Below are 22,580 nucleotides of genomic sequence, written 5' to 3' on the forward strand. Positions count from 1 at the left end.
ATAGAGAAAGCAGGCGAACAGACCAATTTTCAAATGTGACATTTACACACAAAGCAGAGCACTTTGTGGTTATTTTTCTATATTAATAAGCTTGTTAAGACAGAACTGCTTTTCACTGATCCTCCCAACCTGTCTTTCTCTGATCAGCCCATGCAGAAAACTTCAGCCTTAGATACTTTTGTTGGAGGATGAGAATCTCAAATTATCAAAAGCAATATGAGAAACTGAATTCACTCATCTTCTGAGACTCTAGTTGCTCTTTAATTTAATCCTATTTATTTCAAGCTGATGCTCATATTTGAGCATCATGTCTGGGCAGTCATGAAATGGTATAGGCAAATGTGGATTTAAACTCCTCAGCACAAGTGAAGAGTCCTTGTCATCTGTTTTGGTATCTATACACAAGGAACAACTCCTCAAGACCACATGATTTTTCCCATCCAGCTCCCCTTTGGGGTCTGGCCATACACGATGGCCCACCTGGCAGTGGATCATAACAAAAATGGGAGCACTTTCTGAAACCTTCAAATACCATCTCACAGATACCTGAAATAATGTGGATTTGCTATTACTTTCCATAGCAAACCCCATAGTTTTGGTATAAACAACAGTGATTTCAGAATAACATATTTTGCAAAAGTGTGATTACTTTCACAGCCTAAAGTTAACCCCTCCCCCAACAAATAAATTCTCCACTGAAGGCAAGCTTGCATAAGCTTTGCTTTCAGGTCTTTATAATGGACTGCTCAGTGTTACTACTTAACATCCAGCAATAATTAAGCAGCATCTATTGCACTATAACTCCTCTGGTTGCAGTATTAGCCTCACAGTAATCTCTATTAACACTGCAGCGGTATTGGTGTAAACCCTGTAGCTCAGGATTAGCACAGGCAGGGGAAAACATCCAAGTTGTTGGGGGTTTGTACAAATTTCTGTTGACTACAGTAATTTCCGGTTGCTTTTGGGATCAATAGCAAGTACTGGCAGAGAGTGTCAAATCAATGTCAGCCCACCGGATTAATTCTGAGCTCATTATCATGAGTTATAAAGGTCAAGAAGGAGGCAGTGTTAAACCTTTTTTAGTTCAAATTTATATTAGGGGAGATAAATAAAAGTAGATTAGTGTTTTGGGGACTTTTCCACCTTCTTTGGAAAGCTACTCTACTCATGACTTTGCTATGAATGTGGTCACAGTTCTTTCTTCCAGTATTCAAGACCCATCTTGCAGGAACTTTTGCAGAGTTCACTTTTTGGTACAATACAAAGCAAGGTTAGGTACTACCTGGATATGTCTAGTGGCACTATTACTAAATTGACATGGAAACCGAACTGCTCCAATCTTTAAACATGGCTTGTAATGCCCATTGATGCTCCCGGATAGAAATTTGTTCCCTTCAGGCAGCCAGTGTCTAGGAGTGAGAACTATGTCCCACGAGCTCCCACAAACATCCCAGACTCTTCACCAGTCAGCAGACATGATAAAGGCCAGCTGTGCATTGTCTTGGAAAGTGACTGCCTTTGCAGAGTGCCTTACAACATGCAAAGGAAACCAGAGATGCAGAGCCAGGCAGCCCCTGGCTTTTAGACTACAAAGTGATGGCTTCCTTCCTTGGAGAAATTTTTCCTGATTTACATGGTTTAGCACTTTGTTGACACTCATTAGAGGAAACTAAACCTTCCCTTAAAGATTGAAGCACAGCCCTTCAATTTAAACAGAAATAATCAAATGATTGTTTTCTAACTGAACACTGGAAGCAAGGAACTCTCCCAGGAGCTTCTCTTACATCTAAGTGATCTGTAAGACTCATTCACTGTACATTACCATGCTGGGTGGGATAAAAGAAAAACCTTGTGCTAAACTCCAGCCTGCATCAGGATTAACATGGTTGATGTTGATATCAGGTGTTACAAAAGGATCATTGGCAAATCCTAAATCCTGCTGAGGTTTTTTGCTTTTCAGCTGTGGAGTGGATGAAGGATGTCTTAGCAGATAAGGTATTTCTTAATGATGATATGTTTTCCTACAGTCATCAATTACTACAGACCCTCTGAGGTAGGTGCAGCAAGTATGGGAGGAAAGCACTAATGCAGCACATTACATGTCCACAGTGCTCAATTGTTGCTCACCAGAGCAAACATTGGAAAATCAGCTTAAAGGAACTAAGCACTATAATACTGCACACTTGGGATGAGGTTTTCTTTATTTTAAGTTAAAATAATTAATGGTGTCTACTAAAAACATCTAGCTTTTGCTCCCTTAATCTGCTGGATAAATACTATTGTAGATTAATTAGTTCAAAGAAAATCATGACAAACCTATTTGGGAGTGGGCTTAGCCAGAATTACTTTACACAGAATAATTTCTTTCAGGGATTTGAAAAAAAATCCCAAAATTAAGTAACCTAAACACACACTCCTCCCAAGACCCTGCATGTCAGAGGTGATGCAGAGAGCCTTACCTGCCTGTGCAGCTGTAATTAGAGCCGTGTTCCCCTCGTTGTCCTGCCAGTTCACATCAAGGTGAGGGCATTGTGCTAAGGCCATTACAATGTCCACATAACCTTGGTAACAGGCAACGATAAGACCATTCTGTAAGTAAAATATAAAGAGAGACTTAGGTTTGCCAGACTGAGAAAAATTCACTAAAGAAGCTTACTAGACAGCTGTTTAATTTTTTTTTCTTCCAGACTGAAGAACTGAAAAGGTACCAGCACAACAAGTGATCACCTCCAGGCACAATGTTCAGATCCATACACTTCCTTTTATCTCTGCCCTTTGGCAAGTAATGTTTGATACTCCTCATAAATACCTAGGAGAGTAGGTATTACATTATACTACATGCAAAGTAACTGTTTATAAATGGCTTATGCTTATATGGCTATATACTCTATACCCAAATGAGAATAAATCTGATTTTATTATATAATAAAATGAACCCAGCAGGTAAGATGAACTGGACCTGCTCTGAATATTAATTCTCTGAAAAACAGCTATTTTTTCCATGAAGGGAAAGTGGTAGGCAGGAGTTGTGTTCATACTGCCTGTTGCTATCATTAAATAATTCAAATTTCCCATTAGAACTATGCCTCCTTTTTTTATAATCATAAATAAAATTAAATTGCTTTTAGAGGTCCTGCTTAATGTGTTTTATGACAGCTGGAGGCTGTAAAATTTCCAGGAGGAAGCCAAGCCAGGAGGTAAACCCTGTAACTATGCTTGATACCCAGATAGTGTTTCACTCCACAGCAGCAAACTGACAGCTTCCCTAAAATACTGCAAAATACATTTGTCATTAATTAAATGGAACCACAGTGCTTAATTCTGGCTGCTCTCTTGGCCACTAGGATTAAAGCCATTATCTGCAGTCTTCAGGATTGCTTGGGCAGCCCTCACTCAGCCTGGGGCTGCTGGCTGTAGGGGAGGGCAGGCGCAGAACAATCAGCGCTCCCTGCGCTCCCTCCCTGCTGCCAGCGCGTCACTCAGTGAGCCTGAGCTCAGTGAGAGCATCTGACTGACTGCCCAAAAGATGGGGGCAGATACACAAATCTCAAACTGCCTGCTTGCCCTGCCTGCCTGAAATGCACTCACACCAAAGACTTGCAGGGAGAACCTGGTTATGGAAACAGAATGGCCCACCCTGACTCCTCCATCATTTTTCTCTTGCCTACACATTCTCTTTATTTCTTTTCCCCATGGACATTACTAAGACAGAGATGTTCAGCAGATGACGACTGTGGCTTCTTATTTATTGTCATCTTAGTAGTTAGTTACTTATTCAGTGTCCTGTTTCACTGTTGTTCTGGATAGTTCTCTTGGCTGAGGTGGCAAACACCTTCACTGAGATACAGGAGTGATACCTACTCTTCAGGTTGTCCACAGGCTATGTAGGTTATTTCTCAATTACATCTCTCAATAAAATAATTACTCTGCTTTCTTTTGTTCTCAATTCACTCTTGCCCTCAGCATGAAGCAACACCTACCGTTGCTTTATAAAGGGCATCTTCATTTCCTTGTGAAGTACCTGCAATACTTCAAAGCCTTCTATTGAAATTGTACAGAGGATTCTGCCAAAAGTCATTTATTTTCAACTTTTTTTTTTTTTACTGAACGTATGTACTTTCCTGGTGAGATTTACAGATTAATCCAAGTTTTACTGTAATGTAATAGTCTTTAGCTTTAAGAAAAATGTGTCAGTGTCCATTTTCCAAGGTTTGAGCATTATTTCAATTCTTTAATAATTTAATTTTTCACCTGATGATCAGGATATAGGTCTTTACAACTCCAAAAGCTGTGAAGATTTAAAACACCACGCAGTCATTCAGTAAAATGTCCATTACTTATGATAGCAGAAAATTAAGTTTACAATTTTTGGGAGACCAAAAGCTTTTGACAATAAGAAAAGAGATTCTATTATTCACTAGAAAAAATGGTATTTTTGAAGATAGTTTCAAAAAGGTTGTAAGAATAACTAAAAGTAGCTATCTCTACCTCTAATGAAAAAAAACCAACCTGTTTCACCCAATATCTGGAGGATATTTTCACAGTACATTTTCACAGAACATTTTTTTGTTCTAAAAATAGTTACCAGATGCTTAAAATAAGTTTGGTTTTTTTGTTCTCTTTGTAAAAGTATAAAGTTCAAATATTGTTAAAGTGCAGTAAAAAAAAATGATAACAAACATTAGTGGGTTTTTTGGTTTTTTGGGTTTTTTTTTTTGCAAGAGGTTTTTCCATTACAGTATGGAGGGATTTTGTCCTACTTTAGTGGACAGATAGTAACTAATACATCTAACACTGGCATTCTGATTTCAGCAGATACAAGACACAAATTATCTTCAAATCAATCAAACTCACTCACCATTCTGTGTTTAAAAACCAGAAGGATTACGTAGGTGTCAACATTTTCTAAAGTTTATTTTCCAAAGATGCTATCAAAGACTGCTTGCTTAAGGATAAAGAAAGGCAAGAGAGAGCAGGAGCTTTCTGAGGGATTACATGATGCAGTAGCACAGAAAATCATCCTTGAAGAACAGTTTTACAAATCTGAAGTGGGCCTGATAAGAGTGTGAGAACCCAATAACCCAATATTCGGTGGAGTGTACACATAGCAGTCCCTGGTTGAGAAGCAAAACAAGCTATGGCATGAGAAAATAAAAACAAATCCCTTCTGTAAAGCTGATGTGGTTTTTTTCACCCCTTTTTCAGTTCTGTGGGAGGCGGGTGAGATAGAATGCTTGCTGAGGGACTGCTTTCCTTTGCATAACCCTTCCAAACATGTCAGATGCTGAAAGGGGGTGCAGGAGGCTGCAGCTTTATGATGAAAGTTGCAATAAACTACTGGATTTGATGGTTATTTCCCAAATCCTTGTGAAATGATACGTAGGTATCATTTGTGTTATCAAATGATAATTTGTGTTATCAGGTTGCTTTTCTTTTTTTCTATTTTTTTTCCTTTGCATCCATTTCCGACCCTGTCTTTATTCTGCTTGCTGAAAGCTAGTACAAACACATCAGCCAGCATGTGAAATCAGTCACTAACAAAGTGACTTAGTCTAGAATCTTTAAATTCATATACCAATAAATACTTCCATATATTAAAAACTCCTTCAATACTCTCAATTAATAAGTGATACAAAATCACCTCCAGCAAATTGCCTTTTGAAGAGATCAATAAAGCAGTAGCCTTTATCACAGCAGTGTGCAGGAAAATACAGCTGTGAAATTAATGTCTTTTCAAAATCTAAAATAAATGAGTTTTAGTTAGAAAATACTGGACCTGAACAATCTGGTTACCCTGAGAAGAGAGATGACATTAATATTCTACCAAAGGCATCCATTATTCTGCTCCTTATAAGAAATGCCACAGTGCAACTATGAAATGGTCAGTATACATGGAAAAAAAAGTATTTTTTAAATTGAATCTTACCATTATTTTTGTCAGTAAGATCCATTCTCAGAAGTAACCACTACTTGTGAAGGCTTTAGGAGAAAGAAAGATTAATAATTCTTTAAAGAATATTCTCTGCCTAAGAGGACTTTTCTCCTTCAACAGCATCCTTACCCCTCTCCCTTCTGCACGTCCTCAAACACCACATATTTTAAATAATAATAAAACTCAAACTATTCCCATTAATATATAGTAATACACATCAATTATTAGTGTAACTGTACATATGTCACAAAGTGCAAGCACAGCATCCTTGCTTTTCAAGGATACTCTGTTATCTGCCTTGCTCTCTCCCGATCAGTGGCCAGGGTTGTTGCCCATCATTCTCCCAGACCAATGAAACAGATCCTCTGTGCATAAGAGACTTAAAATATGAAACAAGGTTTGCAACTGATCCTATTTCATTTTTTAAATACCATGCACAGGCCCTGTGTGACAAACAAGAAAACGTGAGCCATCCATCACACCAACTACATTAACATTTACTGTTTTTCCACAGAAGGGGAGGTGGAAAGTCAGCTCAGGAATGGGTTTTTTCCAAGTAGAAGCCACAATACTTCCAGGTGTTGGGGGCTCTATCTTTTCTCTGGGAAATATTTGGCATTACACGCAGCTTTCCCACAGTTTTTCTGTAGTATATGATATATCTGACTTTTTGTGTAACCAGCACAGTTTTGAAACATCCCCCTTTGTTTTGAAGTGTCAGCAAAATTTAAAATATTTAGAATATATGACAAAACAGTCTCAGATAAAATACTTGTTTTTCATATATTCTAAATAAAGTATAACTACTTTTCTTATTTTCTTCTCACAGTACACAAATTAACATAACAGGCATTGGAGTACCTGAAGTTATTCAGATGTTGCAACACCTTCCTCAAGCAGTGAATCTTCTGATTCTGTTTAAAATTATAATTCTCCATGTGCCTTTGATTTCATGCAGGACTGGAATAGTGCTGCCACTATGAAAATAAACTCTGTTTTGATCAGCTGTGTTGGCTAATGACATAATAACATGTCTGATTAAGTGAGGTAATGGATATCTCAAGAGACAATTTTATAAATCAGATATTATGACAAAATTACTGATGTAGGGCTATTTGTACGCTAGATCATTACATATAATAGGGATCACAAGAAATACTCAAGGATCAATATTGAACTCAAGCTGAATAACAAGCAAATCACATACAGCATGCAATTAATTTAGCTTTTTTAAAGTTCTCTTCAGGCAACTTATTTTCCACCAAGATGCTGAGAATGAAAACAGCTTATTATAGTTTTTTGCCAATTACCCCACACAAAACAAGTCTGGCAAAAGGCTAAATTGGTATTACACATTGCTCTCCACAAGCATTGTGATAAACAACTGTCCAGTTTGCTTTGCATACATCTGTAAGTACTAATGACAATTCTGCAAGCCTAGTATACTAGCAGTGATTAAAACCTCATGTAATTGAATTAAATGAGATAATGATTCATTGTAATCCATAATCACATGCAAGGACAACAATAAAAATTAAGTGTAAGTTAAAAACAAGTTATTTAAAAATATTAAAAGTAGTAGAAATGAAATAATAAAAAAGAATAAAGGAATAAAAAGTTGTGTTGAAGCATTTTCTTGTTGATTCATAAAAATAATAATTCATGTGTTATGAAAATAATAATTCATGTGTTTAATATTTTGTCTTATACAAAACTCATACGATAACAGAATTATATATATATATAACCATAACTCTTGTACGAAGAAAAAACAAAATTAAAATCAGGTCAAGTATTTCAAAGCAAATCTCCCAAAATCATTTCAAGGTAATTCTGATAATTCTGATCTCCACTAAAAGCTCTGCAATTGTGTGAAACTTCACTCTAACAGAGATTCTACATTTATGTTGTAATAAAAAAGAGCAAAATGTAGCTCTGAGCACCATGATCTGCTACATATTAATTTTTGTATAATGCACAAAGCCTTCCAGTATAAAAATGGCAATCTGAGAAAACTTCAGAAGTGGCTTGAGCTTGTTTTATATTTAGGTTTAGGTTGATTATTTCAACAGCGACAGAGACGAGGTAATTATTCAGGTCATCAGTCCCTCGAGAAGTGGTGTTTATGTGCTACAGAAATCCATCAAGCACATAAGCCCTAAAATTATCTGCAGAAAATAATTTAGGCTGACCTTTTAAAGAAAGGACTGCAACAGCTTAGCCACATGCACATTTGTATTGGGAAAGTGACAAAAAAAAAAGAACTGGAAAATTAAATAAGTTTTGTCCAACGGTTGCTTGATGAAAACTCCACATGTCTGGAGGGGGAAAGGGGGGAGAGGTTAATTTTGCCAGGGAAAGTGATCAGAGAAGTACAAAAGGGGGTCCAAGCGTCAGTGTGGAAAACTCTCTGCCTGCTCTGCAGAGGAACAGAGTAGCCCAAAGCCTAATCCTGCATCCAAAATCGAGTTCAAATGGCACTGCCCCTGCCAGTGCTTCAATACTGAAGGCACAAAATTGCCACCTTTGCTTTGAAGAGTTATGAGCATTTACAGATCCATTCCCCAGTATGGACCGTGCTCCACTACATAAAAACACAGTCCGTGGACACAGAGACGATGACCCATCATTTTTCTGCTCCAATTTTTGGGATGTGTTCAGCTTCACTTCTTCCATAAGCACCTCTTCAATCAGTCAGGCCACATGTCTTTAAGGAAAGGTATATGTATCATCTCTGCAGAAATCCTTACTTAATCTATTCTAATCCAAATCCCCATGATCACCTCTAAAAATAGTGCCAGGAAAGTTCGTTTTACTATGCCTGCAAAAGCTTGCATTACACAACAAAGAGAACCCGTGCCACTTGTGTAATAAAGCAGACAACAGGAAAAGGTAATAAAAATAGTGGGATTTTCCTTATTTACTAACATGTACGTCATCTGAATTAGTTTCAGCAACACTGGTGATGCAAGCAGCTGGCAGAAACCAGAAGTAACTGCTAAGAGCCATAAGGGACTTACAAGGCAAATAAATACATGCTGAGTAGTCAGAGATATTCCAGTGGGTGGGATATATAAGAAATACGTGGCAATTCTGAGAGATGCTTATGAGATATTAACCCTTCTCTATTTTTTTTTTTTTTATAATATCAAGATACATAATAAAAGCAAATAATTCAGTAGGAAATTTAAACCCCATGAGCTGATGGGGACCTAAGGGTTGTGCATTGTTCCACAGGAGGCTGGAACGTGTGCTCAGCTCCTGCACTGCCCCATGTATCCCAACACCAGACATCTGGCTGCCTTTTGACACAGCTTTCTTGACCAAAGTCTGGGGGAGAGGACAGCTGAAGAGATGATCTTCAGCCCATGGGAAGCCTGATGGGAGGAGAACAGGAGCATTACACCAAAAATAGTGATCTTTCTTTCCTCCTTGCTCCTGCAGGCAGTTCTAATCTTCCCATGAGGCAAAGTCCAGCTAAGACAACACCCGGGTGTTCGGGAGCCCCACACCTCATCCTGCACCCCAGGGATGCTCCAGGAGCTGTGCAGGGTGACTTCTCTCTCACACTTCTTTATCTGCTCCATCTGCCACCACCTCCCACCCTACACACTGCCACATCTCACCCAAAATCACACCATGTCCAGGGGCCTGGGGGGTGATGAAGCACAGAAGTTATTTTTGGACTGTACAACCTGACCAGCAGCCTGTGGTGGCCAGCACCTCCTCTCCCCATCACCAGAGAAAAGGGCTGCTTTGTTCCTGGCTGTATCACATCCTCTGGACAATCATTTCCATGGCAGAAGCAGGCCAGAAGCAGAGGACACTCAGGATTACATCTAACAGTGGGAACAACCCTGCAGAAAAAATATGGGCCAAGGGTTGCTGTGCTGACTGAGTGGCAGGAGACCTGGGCTGCATTGCCAGCTGTTTTCCTCTATCTTATGAAGGCACTTGATGACACTTCTTGAAACAGCAGCAACTAGATCTATGTTATCATGTGAAAAATCTTTTGCTGCTCTTTCCTCTGAACCTCAGCTGGAGCTGAACATGAACCAGCAGCAGCAGCCACAAGTAGCTTGGGCATGTTTTAACGTTGAGATGCACGAGTTAGGTTATTTAATATAGGTTAGGTTATTTAATATATATATTAATATATTTAAAATATGTGATTCCATTAACACATATTTTAAAAAAAATAAAAACTGCTCAAGATGTTAGCAGAGACACACATTCGTGCTCAACACCAATTTTGTTAAAATTTTCAGTGACAGATGGGAAAGGATTAGGAATCTACTCATCAATCTGAAATTTCAGCAGGAAGAAGTTCCTTTGCTAGTCACAGCCGAATGACGTGCAACAAAGCAACATACAGAATCAAGAAGTTTACATGAAAAGAGAGGAAACTGGGATCATTTTCCCGCAGAGTGATATTTGATGTGTGCAATCAGTCCAAAATAAAGCTTTGCAATGTATGCAAGATCTCTGGTCACAGCAGAACTAAACAAGGCATAATTTAGAGAAGGACTAAGGAAGGAAACTTTAGGGAAATAGTGTTTAATACAAATAGCTTATCCTTCAAATGAACTGACAGGTCATCTAGTGGAGCTTACCATCATTATACATAAGATAAAAGGAAGTTGTATAAGGATTCAATAACATGGCAAAACAGCCCAGAATTCCATTTTTGAGAAAGAGTTCTCTGCTCTGTTTATGAGGTGCCTGACTGCAAAGAACAGAAAGTAGTGTGGGAAAATGGTAGGGGAAGCAACGCAAATTTTATTAGATTAAATTTCATATTTTAATTTTATTTGACTGTCATGTTGGGTACAACTAATAAATAGCAATAATCCCTGATAAATAATGCAGCCTTTACTAATCCTAGCTTACCTGTTTGTACTGCACATAATAACAAGTGCTAGTACTGTCAAATATTAGTGCTGAGATTTCAGTGTTGGTGGTAGTAACACAAGACCCACAGCAGCCCAATTTATAAAGTCCTCTATGTTCTGGCATGTGTGCTAAACAGGACATTCTGCTTTACAAAAAGCAAGAGGTCTGGCTTCAGAAAAGAATGTAAATGATGTACTATGAGGGTGGTGGGGCACTGGAGCAGGCTGCCCAGAGAAGCTGTGGATGCCCCATCCCTGGCAGTGTTTATTTAAGGCCAAGTTGGATGGGCCCTGAGCAACCTGGTCTAGTGGAAGGTGTCCCTGCCCATTGCAGAGGGGTGGGAACCAAATGATCTTTAAGGCATCTTCAAACCCAAAACATTCTGTGATTCTGTAATTTATTTAATGAGGGGATCCTGATATAAACCCTGAAGGTATTTCTACCACAAATCCCATGCCTTTACTTCAAGGTGCTTTGAACATTAGCAACTCAAACCATTCACTGCAGAGGGCTGGGGAGGCAATGTGGTGGACTCCTTCCAGCATCAGGGTCCTGCTACAGCAAATGGTGAGTGGATTTTAATTTCTTTTCTTTTTCTTTCACTGGCTTGATATGCAACGTTCACAAAGGCTCCCAATGGCTGGAAACCATTCTGTGCACAAGGGTAATGTATTTCTGGGTGCTTAAATGAACAGTACCTTACTGTGCTTTGCTTGGAACAGCTGTTTCCAGCTACTGATAGATTCAAAGCAAGAAAGTGCTGACTGCTTCCTCCTGAGGACACCTGAGGCTGGGATCTCCTGCTGCTTTGTCTATTTGCTGCACAGAGCTGCAGTGGGTTTGGGCATCACTGGAAGAAAGAGTGTTTGTAATAAAGCTCAAACTGTACCTTTTGTGGATATAATTATATGTAAAACATTTTGGAGAGTCTCTCAATTGCCAGATTACTTCAAAATCCGACATCAAAATTGTAGCCTTCCCATGAATTCTATCACTGAAGGATTTTGTTTACTCTGTTTTCAGAAAGACAAACCTCCTGAAAGGAAAACAAAATTATTGTCAAAGCTGGATCATCTAGCAGCATAACCAAACCTGGTGTGACCTGTATGCAGTGCACTCTCTCAGCACACAAGACCTCTGGGAATATTCAGAAACAAGTTTAGATGTGAACTTTAGCTCCTGTGCCTGACAAACTCTGCTGTCAACTTCTCTCCTTGCCTTTAAATATATGTACACCTTCATACACACTTAGGATGAAAAGGAGAGTTTACATCATTTAAAAAGCATTTTGTAGGGCTTTCAGAAGCCATGTGAAATGCATTGTGTGCACTGACATAACTCTGTCAAAAAGAGCTCCCTTTGGCTTTAAAGCATATGATTCAACTCCTCTCTGTGTTTAATAGATGCATTTTCCTTTTTGTTATGTTCTGTCAGATGCAGGCAGGTTGTAGTTGAGATCTGTTGCAAGAAGCTTAATAGAGTGTTTGAATGCATAGGGCTTTTTTCAGGAGACCTCTCACAAAATCTTCATAAAGATAAATTTTAACTTGACACCGAGCAAAAGATGAATGTACAACCTTTCACACCATCAGAATCTATCACTGTATCTAATCTGTCTCTTCTGTAAAGAATATTTTAAAGCCCCCAGAACATTTTCACTGTGAAAGGCTCTGAAATGACCAGTCATGAGCTTGCAAGCACCCTCTTGTGGCAGTAAGGTACTGTAGTTTTGTTTAGGAAAGACCTTCCCAAGAAGTTTCCCAAGTTTTCTTCCAACTTCTGTAAATTCATTTTGCAACTGTTCTTCTGTGAAATTGCACCAGACCCAAACCTTGTAATGAAAGAGCCCAGGAGCAATTCTGTCCATCAGTGGCTAATCTGACACGGGGGAAAAACAAACCCAAAACCCCAACCAACTAAAAAACCCAAAAAACAAACAAACAAAAGCCTTAAACCTGAAAGCTCTTTTTTCCTCAGAAGAAAACCATCTTGATGAAGTAAAATACCCATGAGGGTGAAATCTCTTCCTTGCAGAGGCCCTATTCTCTCAAGAAGAGAAACTGTACACCCTCCTTATGACTCCAAAGAGGGGAACTGAGCACACACTACACACAGTGCTGCATAATGAGGCGAGTAAAAAAAACTAGATGAGTTTTAAACTCCCTTCCAACCCAACCCAACCTGCTGTATGATTCAGTAATACCGCACAAAATAGTGCCAGCCTATTTCCTCACCCTTTGATCCAAAGAAGTTGTAAGAGCACTAGAAGCCCAGTCTCCATATTAGAGTGCCATTTGACAATGAGTTTCATAATGGCATCAGTGGAAACATAACTCCCTCATTGTATCTTCTTCCCAACTAATCCTGTACTCCACCTCTTGAACCTCATTGCTTCCTTTTCTCTAGCACTTCTAATAATAACCTTCCCTCCTGATTTTGGATCTTCTAATAATAAGCTTATTGATCCTGAAATTGACACGAATGGACCAGGAAAATGTGGCAAACTTTCTTCCCCAGTGAAAAAAAGACAGGGCAAAGGGAGCAGCTGCCCTTGCACAGCAGAAGGGCACATGTATCTCAGATGAGTGTATTAGTATTTCCCCTATAGGATTCACCTTACATCCTTCTGTCTGGATGTGCTATCACATAGCAACAGCCAAAATCCTCTTTTCAAACAAGAGGATAACATGGTAACAACAACCTTGTTGTTCATGGAAATGCAAGGTTAATACTAATGTACAGAAAGAACGGTATGTTGAAATATTACTAGTAGATATAAAAGGGATTCTCCACCTGGACCAAACATTGCTATTTTATTTCTATCAAGCAAAGATCCCACTGATGGGATCTCATTATCTTGCCTCTTCAGGTTATCATCAACTACTGCAAGTGACAATGGTTCTTTGGATGTCAAAGTGTCCAGGTTCTTAAAAGCCCTTTTCATTATGGTTTCCACAATGAAAAAGCTTCCTTCATCTCGGTTATGCTTCTGGTTTTACCTAGTCTAGTTTTCCACTGATTTATGCCCCTTATGCACACTTTTTCTTTCCCTAGCTCTAAAAAAGCAAACGATTTTTTTTTGTCTATAAATATAAAAAAAGTCTCCTGCTTTTTATTAGAAAATAGGTGGTTTTGAGCAACAGATGCATCTGTGGTGAATGGATGGGACTGTTTTTCACTCAGAGACCTAAAGTGGATTTTTATATAGGTGGATTAGTGTCAACTCTTGTGATCCTAAAAGGTTGCAATCCTGTAATCCTACAACTCTACAGAATGCAGCTGCTGTGGAATATCACAGATGACCATGCTGGAGGCAAAAAAATGTATTTTTATAGGTATTATTCCTAGTATTCAGGTGTGTGAAACTTGGAGGAAAGTACCACAGTTCCTGACTTCACAGGAAGTTTTTTGCTCTTTCCCACCTATGCATGGCTTATTAGTAGCACTCCACAAACTGCACTGAAACTGAGTCTCCATAAAAAGAAGGAAAAAAAAAAAAGGGAGAGGGAGAGAGAGAAAAGAGGCACTAATAACTATTTTTCTAAACACAATCTTGAAAAATTCACAGTTTCTAAATCCTGGAGATTTTAATTTCCGGGTGAAAGCACTAACTTCAAACAAAGTATTCAATTGTGCAGTAATGCAGGGTTCACGAGCACTATAAATTTTATTCTCATTTTTTTCATCTTTTATAGCTGTTAGAACCACGGGTGACTGTGATCACATTTTAAATTACAGCAGAACACATGACCTGTGTTTCAGTAAGACCTCTATTTTTTATGTAAATGTTCTTTGGTCAAGGGCAAACAGGGTTGTGCTCTTGTGACTTACGCCTACAACATTGGCTCTGTAATGTTCATGGCTGATTAGAGAGCAAGGACTCCTACTATAAAACCCATAAACCTACAATCCTGTCTATTTAAGTAATAAAGTAACTGATAGGCTGCACACAGCCACTGGCGAGGAAATCCAGCATGCCTCAGGCTTCTCATTAAGGAATGGCTCCTTCCTGAAGGTTTAGCATCACCCTGTGAAAAATACATCTATTTTAAGAAAAGGCAGAATTACAGTTTTGTAAGATCAGAGACTAGCACTTGGCTAAACCAAGAATGCTGCTGCTACTGGCTTGCAAGTTCTAGTGAATAGCCTCACATTAATTTAGTGATGTATTTAGGGAATAGGCTCATCCACCTTATTAATCTGAAAGAGGCTCAGCCTGGCAGTTTTTGTTTGAGAAAGCACGCACTGTGACATGGAATCAATCTGTCCAGAGGGACATTTTTTCCTGAAAAATGGTGAACCAGTAGTTCTCTGGTTTTTTATACTCAACTTTTTAAAAATTGTGAATGACGTGGTTCAAAAGCAGGCTAAGGGATTGCTACTGGGTTTCATTTTTTTTCTTAAGTGTGCATTCCCATTTTGAATTTCCCTTTTATTATCTCAGTTGGCTAGATAAGGATTCACTGTAGCTGTAACAGGTAACAGGCATCAGGGTGTGAGTAGACAGTTCAAGAAAGATAAAAATCATGTTTGGAATACCCAGGTGGGCCACAGTAGCATCACCATCTTATCTGTCTCAAGTTAACTACAGTATTACAATTAGAGTTTAATAAGCAAATGCAGCACACGCTGGTACTGCATGTCCTTGCCTGGTGGCAAGAGCAGAGTGAGTCCTTCCTCTTCTGTAGAGCCTGTGACCTCCCTGTTTATCTCAGCTGAGAGTCAAGCTCCATGCAATGAAAGGCAGGAAAGATCTTCTGCCTCTGTTCTTGGATCTAAAAACCTAATCTTCTAATGAATACACCCATTCACCTAAATAATAAAGAAACATAGGGAGTAATTGAACATTAACATACTATTGAATCTGAAGAAGGCAGAATTAAATATCTGGGGAAAAAAGAGGGAGAAGCAATTTCACATTTATATTCAAATAGCTGGAATCTCTAGAGATCACTTGCCCTTGTTAAAACACATAAATCATTAATACAATACATATACTTTATAAAACAGTTTCAGTCAAGCAATCCAGAAACAGTTCTCCTACTCCATAAAATTGTAGAATACTTAGATAAACTGTAAAACAGATATTACTACAACAGGAGTCCAGGAATTCATATAAGCAGTCTGTTTTTTAATTTAGGGACCTATACCTATGGCAGAAATGGTAGACATTAACACAGCTTTCTCAACAAAAGAATAGCTTTTGCTGAAAAGAAGCACTCTACAAAAATCCCAGCATGTATCAATCTGATGGGGGTTTCTCAGAGCAGTTTGCAGTGAGCTTGACAGATCTCTGTATACCACAGCAGCTGAATTACAAGAGTCTTTGGCTATGTCAAGACTTTGCTTGACTGCAGGTTGGTATTTTTTTGGATAGCAGCTCACTAAAGAGAGCAGTATCTGAACACACTGTGGGACCTTCGAACAATGCTGCAGGCCCTGGAGCAAAGAAAAGATAGCTGGCTTATAGGAAATTTTCAGTGTACAGGTGGAAACTAAAACTCAGAATGACACAGAACATGCTGGGTTGGAAGGAACCCATCAGGAACATCGAGTTCAGCTCCTGGCCCTACACAGCACTCTCCCCAAGAGTCATACTTGTGCCTGAGACAATTGTCCAAATGCTTCTTGAAATATGTCAGGCTTTGTGCTGTGACCACTGCCCTGGGGAGCCTGTCCCAGTGCCCAAACACCCTCTGCGTGAAGAACCTATTTAATATCCAACCTAAACCTCCCCTGACTCAGTTTTAGGCCGTTCCCATGGGTCCTGTCACTGGTCACCAAAGAAAAGAGATCAGTGCCTGCCCCTCCTCTCGCCCTCACGAGGAATCTGTAACTGCAATGATTGGTTCATTGACTTGTTCATTGAAATAGTAGAGGTGACTTATAAACACAATTTTCTTCATTTTTGTGGTGCCCAACTCCAAAGCTATGGAATTTCCTAAGAGATGAGAAGAAGCACACTTGCTTTGAAGAAGTACTGCAAAGAAGAATCCATTCCTATTTGTGCAATTTTTACATTTCATAATGATGAAGAGCGTGATAGAAAAGGAAATTCTTTTACCATTAGATAAGCATGGAGTGGTTAGCAGTAAATAGGAATAATGAGAGTAAAAAGCTGTGATGAAGAGGTATTTCTGTATTTAAAAGGAAGAAAGTAAATGCTGGGGTAATTAACTATTTGATTATAAATTTGGTATTCTCTTACTAGCAGTGTATGACAACATAAATTTTCAGCTGTGCATCATAATTACATGCACTACACTGAACAAAACCCACTATGTACCTACTCCATAAAGAATAACATTGTCCATTTTGCAGTCACTCACAAGCCATACTCAAGAACAAACCAAGCAGTTTTAGAGGAGATGGAGGCAAAACCAGAAGACTGACTTTTCTAGATTTGATTGATAATTAAATACAACCACAATTAAGATGTTAAATGGTGAAAATTATGCCCAGATATTTGGGGTTTTTGGCACTTGTTTCCATTTCATCACAACTGAGAATGTGGAGCACTAGCTGCTCTCCTTCACCAGCAGATAAGGAGCATCCTTAAATCCATCTATGCGTGTTCTGAGGACAGTAAATCTCAGCACCATTAAACCTCCCAGCTCCATGCAGAGCTCCCCAGGGAGCCTCAGCCTTCCAGTCTGTTTGCTTAGACAGAGTCCTCTACTAGAGCAGCTCAGCCACAGGAACTTGTGATGCAAACCAGCAGCACAGTCTGCTGCCAAATCTTGCTCCTCTCTTGCCCTAGGATGGACACAGGGTTTGGCAGCAACAAATGCTCCCCTTCCTTACCACCAAGTCTACAAAGGTGCAGGTTCTTCAGCTCTAACCTCTAGGAGCAGAGGCACTGAGAGTGACACTTTCTGTTCTTCATTTTTTTAATTCCTCTAATATGCAATTTATCATCCAGTGCTAAACGTCTCATTTCCTAGGTCTGATTCCCACCTTGTTCTTTGGCCAAAGAAATGCAAGATCTGAAAAGGTGAGAGATGATATTCTAACTATGTAGACTTCAAAGCCTTTGAGCCCTTTATTCCACAGAGAACATTCCACTTGGTACAGAAGGCTCTGCCCAGCTGTAGCAAATGAGAGCCAAAAACCCCTTCCATGCCTCAGTTAGAAGACAGAGGTCAGATGAGATTTTATCTGCTGCACAAAGGCAATGACTCATAGAGCAGTAAACTGAAGGACACGTGTACCTTAATGACTTCAAAGACTCTTTTACAGGTTATGATCCTTTCTATTTTTGATTCAGGAGTGTCATGTCTCCCATTTACCCTTAAAAAAGTGTGTTCTAACCTATCCTACACAGCTAACTATTAGAAAGCACAGGGAGGAAATATCAAGATCTTGCCTCTATTGGAAGACTAACAATTTATAATCTCCTTCTCTTTTTAAATTCCATGCAAGGAAAACGTGTACACCCAGATTTGAAAATTGATTTTACAGTATTTTGCTTTCTGTATATCTTCATTCATATTACATTTTTATGGCATGAATAACCTCATCAATATGTGCCTTTCTGCATCATAGATCTCTGGCCTAAATATTTGCTGTAGGAAAAATTCCTTACGTTGACTTAGACTTAAGATCTTTTCAGAGACTACATAATTAATTTCTTGAGTAATTCCTGATTTCCCCTTTCACTACTACTAAAATTTTCATCACTCTTTCAAAATGCCTTGATCTGGAGGTTGGCTGTGAAGTTGTGAGTTTCCACTGGCTTTTACTAATAGTTCAATAGGAATCAGGGTCACTTAGATTTGTGTAGAAAAGCTGCAGTGTAGTAAAAGCAACAGGAAGGTTTGCTAAGATCTTCCTTTACTCACATCAATGAGAAAGGCAAATTTTTATGTAAAAGAAAAGAAACTGAATTTAAAAAAAAAGAATAAATATGGTCTCGTTCCAATTAACAGTTCATCTTTCTCATGACTTCAGAAGATACTGTTTGGGGTTTGTTTTCTTTTCTCTTATTTGAGGAGTAGAAACTGAAATGATTAGAGGGTTTACAGTTACTAGCAAAGTACTGCAATTTCTCATCCCAGATTTTCTGAGAACTATATTATCTCTATTAGCTAAAGAGACCACAAAGTAGCAGTGGAAGAGTGGTAAAATTTATGTTTCTCTCCCTCAGTATTCAGACATCTAGAAGCAGTAGCAGAATATTTTTGAATGTTTTTCTCAGTGTTTGGAGTTATTTTTCTATTTCTCTGACACAAAATGAGAGAATGCTACTTGGTAATAGGGAAATCTTTTAAAGACCAGATCTGGTCTTTTCATTTTTACCTGAAAATTATGGGCAGGCTGTTTCCTGCTACCTTCAGAGTCTGACTCCTTCAATCTATCTCTGGAAAGAAACAAACAGTAGCACATCCAAAATGAAGGCTAGTTGCAATTAACTGATTCTAACTAACACTGGTATCAAAACCCTATAGCCAAAAATCACCTTCTCCTTAACATTTGTAAGTCTCACACTGGTTTTTTTAATTTTTAATTTACTGTAGAATTTCTGTAAATAACATGGTTATACTAATTGATATTTCTTTGTAGCAATAATCCTGAAAGCTCAGCCAATATAGGTAGACTTCAAAATCATGTATTATGGAATATTAGTGGTTGCAGTACCACCAGTAATGAAGTAGAATCATTCCACTCCCTGAGGACCTTAAAATCTGAAAGGAAATAGCAGGATACAGCCCTGGGAAGAGAAGCAAGTTTGTGAAAGCAATGCTGACAATATTTGAATGTTTTTGTAAGGGTTTACATCACATGAACAATGCTCACTTGCCCTTTCCCCTGTGACTGATAAGCTGCCAAACTGTACAGGCTTTGCTCTAGTTCTTAGTTCCTTTAGGATACACACTAACAATTTAGTAATAAATCACATCCGATGAAGTCACTGTACTAGAAATAGAAATTACATGAGAAAGAGGAAAATACAGTATTTTTAGGCAAGTTCTCAAAATCTAAACAGGGTAGCTAAGCACTATTTTAAAAACCTCTTCCCCAGAGGAATGTTTTGTGGATGGCAGGGAGTAAACAGAAAAAAGGGCCAATACACACATTAAACTCACAACTGCAATTACTACAGTTACTATTTTACATTACAGAAAAAACAGCACTGATTTTTCTTTTTTAATTCTCAAAACAATTAATTTATTTTTATAAAATCTCAAAGCATGAGTCTGGATACGTTTGACCTAAATTTTCAAGTTCTGCAGATCGACAGATAAATGACAGTAGGCTAGCTCACCAAGGATATTCATTACAAGATTGTGAACTGTGCTTCCCTGCACACCCAGCTTGTCAAGTGTTCAGACAGAATGTCTGTGTTGCCCTCTAAGCAGTCCAGCCTGAAGCCACCAGCCCTCAGCTCACTCTGCTGGGGAGATGTCCCTCAGTAACACATGCACAGCAGGTAAACAAAGGGGCTTTGCACATGACTAGTGAGTATCTGTGAATGTGGCCTGGTGAGTAGGTCAGGCAGGGTATGGTCTCCTGCCCCAGCAGACACAGCAGCTGGCACCTGAGCTGGAAGCTGCAAGGTGAGAGTGTCCCTGTGGTTCAGTGCCTGTGCGCTGGGCACCCTGCTCCTGCTCCTGTACTGCCCTGGCCCACCCTGGAGTCACTCTTCTTTCCACTGACACTAAAGGAACCCCTGTGATTTTTAAAACCCTTCCTCTCTGTGGTATCTTCACCCATATCACACATATTTATGACATTTAGTTGGCAATGTTGATCTGTTTGTTCCTGTGGTTACTGTCTGTGCATCCACTGCAGGAGGGTGTTCCTATTGATCTAGCATCAGGTACTGAAGCTCCAAAGAGGGATCACAGCACTTTCTGCTGACACCTGATAGCTGGGGAGTTTCATAATTTTAACAACAGCAGAAAAGAGAGTGGTGAGATATGAGAAACAGCATTACCTTTCTTGAAACCTCCAGGTTAGGCTTTTTTTCCCTCATTTGACTGCACATCCCAAGAGGATGGTAAATGCATTTGTGATCTGTGAACATTGCCATAGATGTATACCTGAATACCTCAGCTCTGCCTGCACCCATCTGTGAATGGAGCCTCTGCTCACAAATCAGCTGTGCTGACTGTAATAAGCATAAACTAGGTCAGGCTAAAAACGCCCACAGAGAGAAAAAAATGGCAATAGCAAGTAAAAGACATTTCATAATCTTTTGCCTTAGAAGAAAATAATTTGGGTGATTAATTTTAAGAGAAAGGTTGACATTTTTTTCACCATCTCTTTTTCTTTTTTCTTTTTTTTTTTTGGTTCTGGGCTGCTGATATCAGAATCATAGAATCAATAAGGCTGGGAAAGACATCCAAGATCATCAAATCCAGCCTTCAATGGAATGCCACCTTGCTCACTAAGCCACACTGTGAAGTGCCATATCTACTCATTATTCAACATTTGCAGGAGTGGTGACTACACCGCTTCCCTGAACAACCTGTTCCAACACTTAATCACAGAATGACACAGAAACACGCAGAATAAGCTGGGTTGGAAGGGACCCATCAGGATCATAAAGTCCAACTCCTGGCCCTGGGCAGGTCACCCCAAGAATCACACCTTGTGCCTCAGACAACTGTCCAAATGTTTCTTGAACGCTGTAAGATTTGGTGCTATGACCATTTTCCTGGGGAGCTTGTCCCAGTGCTCAGATACCCTCTGGGTGAAAAACCCTTTTCTAATATCCAACCTAAACCTCCCCTGACTCAGCTTCAGGCCATTCTCTGGGTCCTGTCACTGTTACCACACAGCAGAGATCACTGCCTGCCTCTCCTCTTCCTCTCACAAAGTTGTAACTGCAGTGAGGTCTCCTCTCAGTCTCCCCTTCTCCAGGCTGAAAAAACCAAGTGACTTCTGCAGCTCCTCACACAGATTCCCCTTTAAACTACTGTTTGGTGAAGAAATTTTTTTTAGTACCCAACCTGAACTTCCCCCGACACCACCTGAGGCCATTTCCCCTTGTCCTATCACCTGTTATTTGTGAGAAAGAGAATGACCCCCACCCTACCACAATCTCGTTTCAGGTGCTTTAGAAACTTACTGCTTATAAAATGTTTGACTTGAGTATTCAATATTTCAATATTTGCTTCATGTATCCACATATATGCAAAGAATCTTACACACTTCATGGGAACTTTTATGAAGATAAGTATTGTAATAGCACTGAGACAACTGGCTTCAATAAACACATTCTTTTAATTCAAACAAGGAACTAAAAAGATTAGCATATATCAAGTACTCAGTTCCAGTTCCTATTCCATAGGCAGTTCTGCTCATGGATATCCTCACACTTGGAGCATCCTTGTTGCATCCTCACAAGAGGAAGAATTTTCTGGACTGTAAAATTCCTGCAGACCATACAGCATCAGTGCAGTAAAACAAAAGAAAGCACAGCTATAAATAGGTGGCAAGGAAGGTTCAGTCCCACCCCACATAAATGACAGCAGGACTCAGCACAGCTTGGCCTGTCCCATTGACTGGTGATGGCAAGAGCTTAAGGGGGGATCCCAGAACCACCTGAGCCCTTTCACACAGCCTCTGCTTGCAGGCTGTGGGACAGTCTCTGCCTGGGAGATTGCCCCTGTCCCTGGGGTACAAGAAAGAGGCTTTCACTCAATTCCCAGAGTCCTTGAAATTGTTTTACTTCCCTGTCAGACATGAATGGTTTCACTCCCCCCTCAAACCACTGGCCAGGCTGTTCCTCCAGGAACCCTGTGTGTTT

General features: G+C 39.4%; 1 protein-coding gene across 1 annotated transcript in view; it reads right to left on the reverse strand.

Annotated features, from left to right (window-relative positions):
* The window catches only part of ANKRD33B (ankyrin repeat domain 33B), a 44,876-nt gene that overhangs the window by 13,091 nt on the left and 9,205 nt on the right, over positions 1–22,580 (reverse strand). The window contains exon 2 of the mRNA XM_066545677.1: positions 2,460–2,589. Coding sequence (XP_066401774.1) covers positions 2,460–2,589 — 130 coding nt within the window. The remainder of the gene's footprint in view (positions 1–2,459; positions 2,590–22,580) is intronic.

Source organism: Molothrus aeneus, chromosome 1 (genome assembly GCF_037042795.1).
Source record: "Molothrus aeneus isolate 106 chromosome 1, BPBGC_Maene_1.0, whole genome shotgun sequence".
NCBI classification, from domain to species: domain Eukaryota; kingdom Metazoa; phylum Chordata; class Aves; order Passeriformes; family Icteridae; genus Molothrus; species Molothrus aeneus.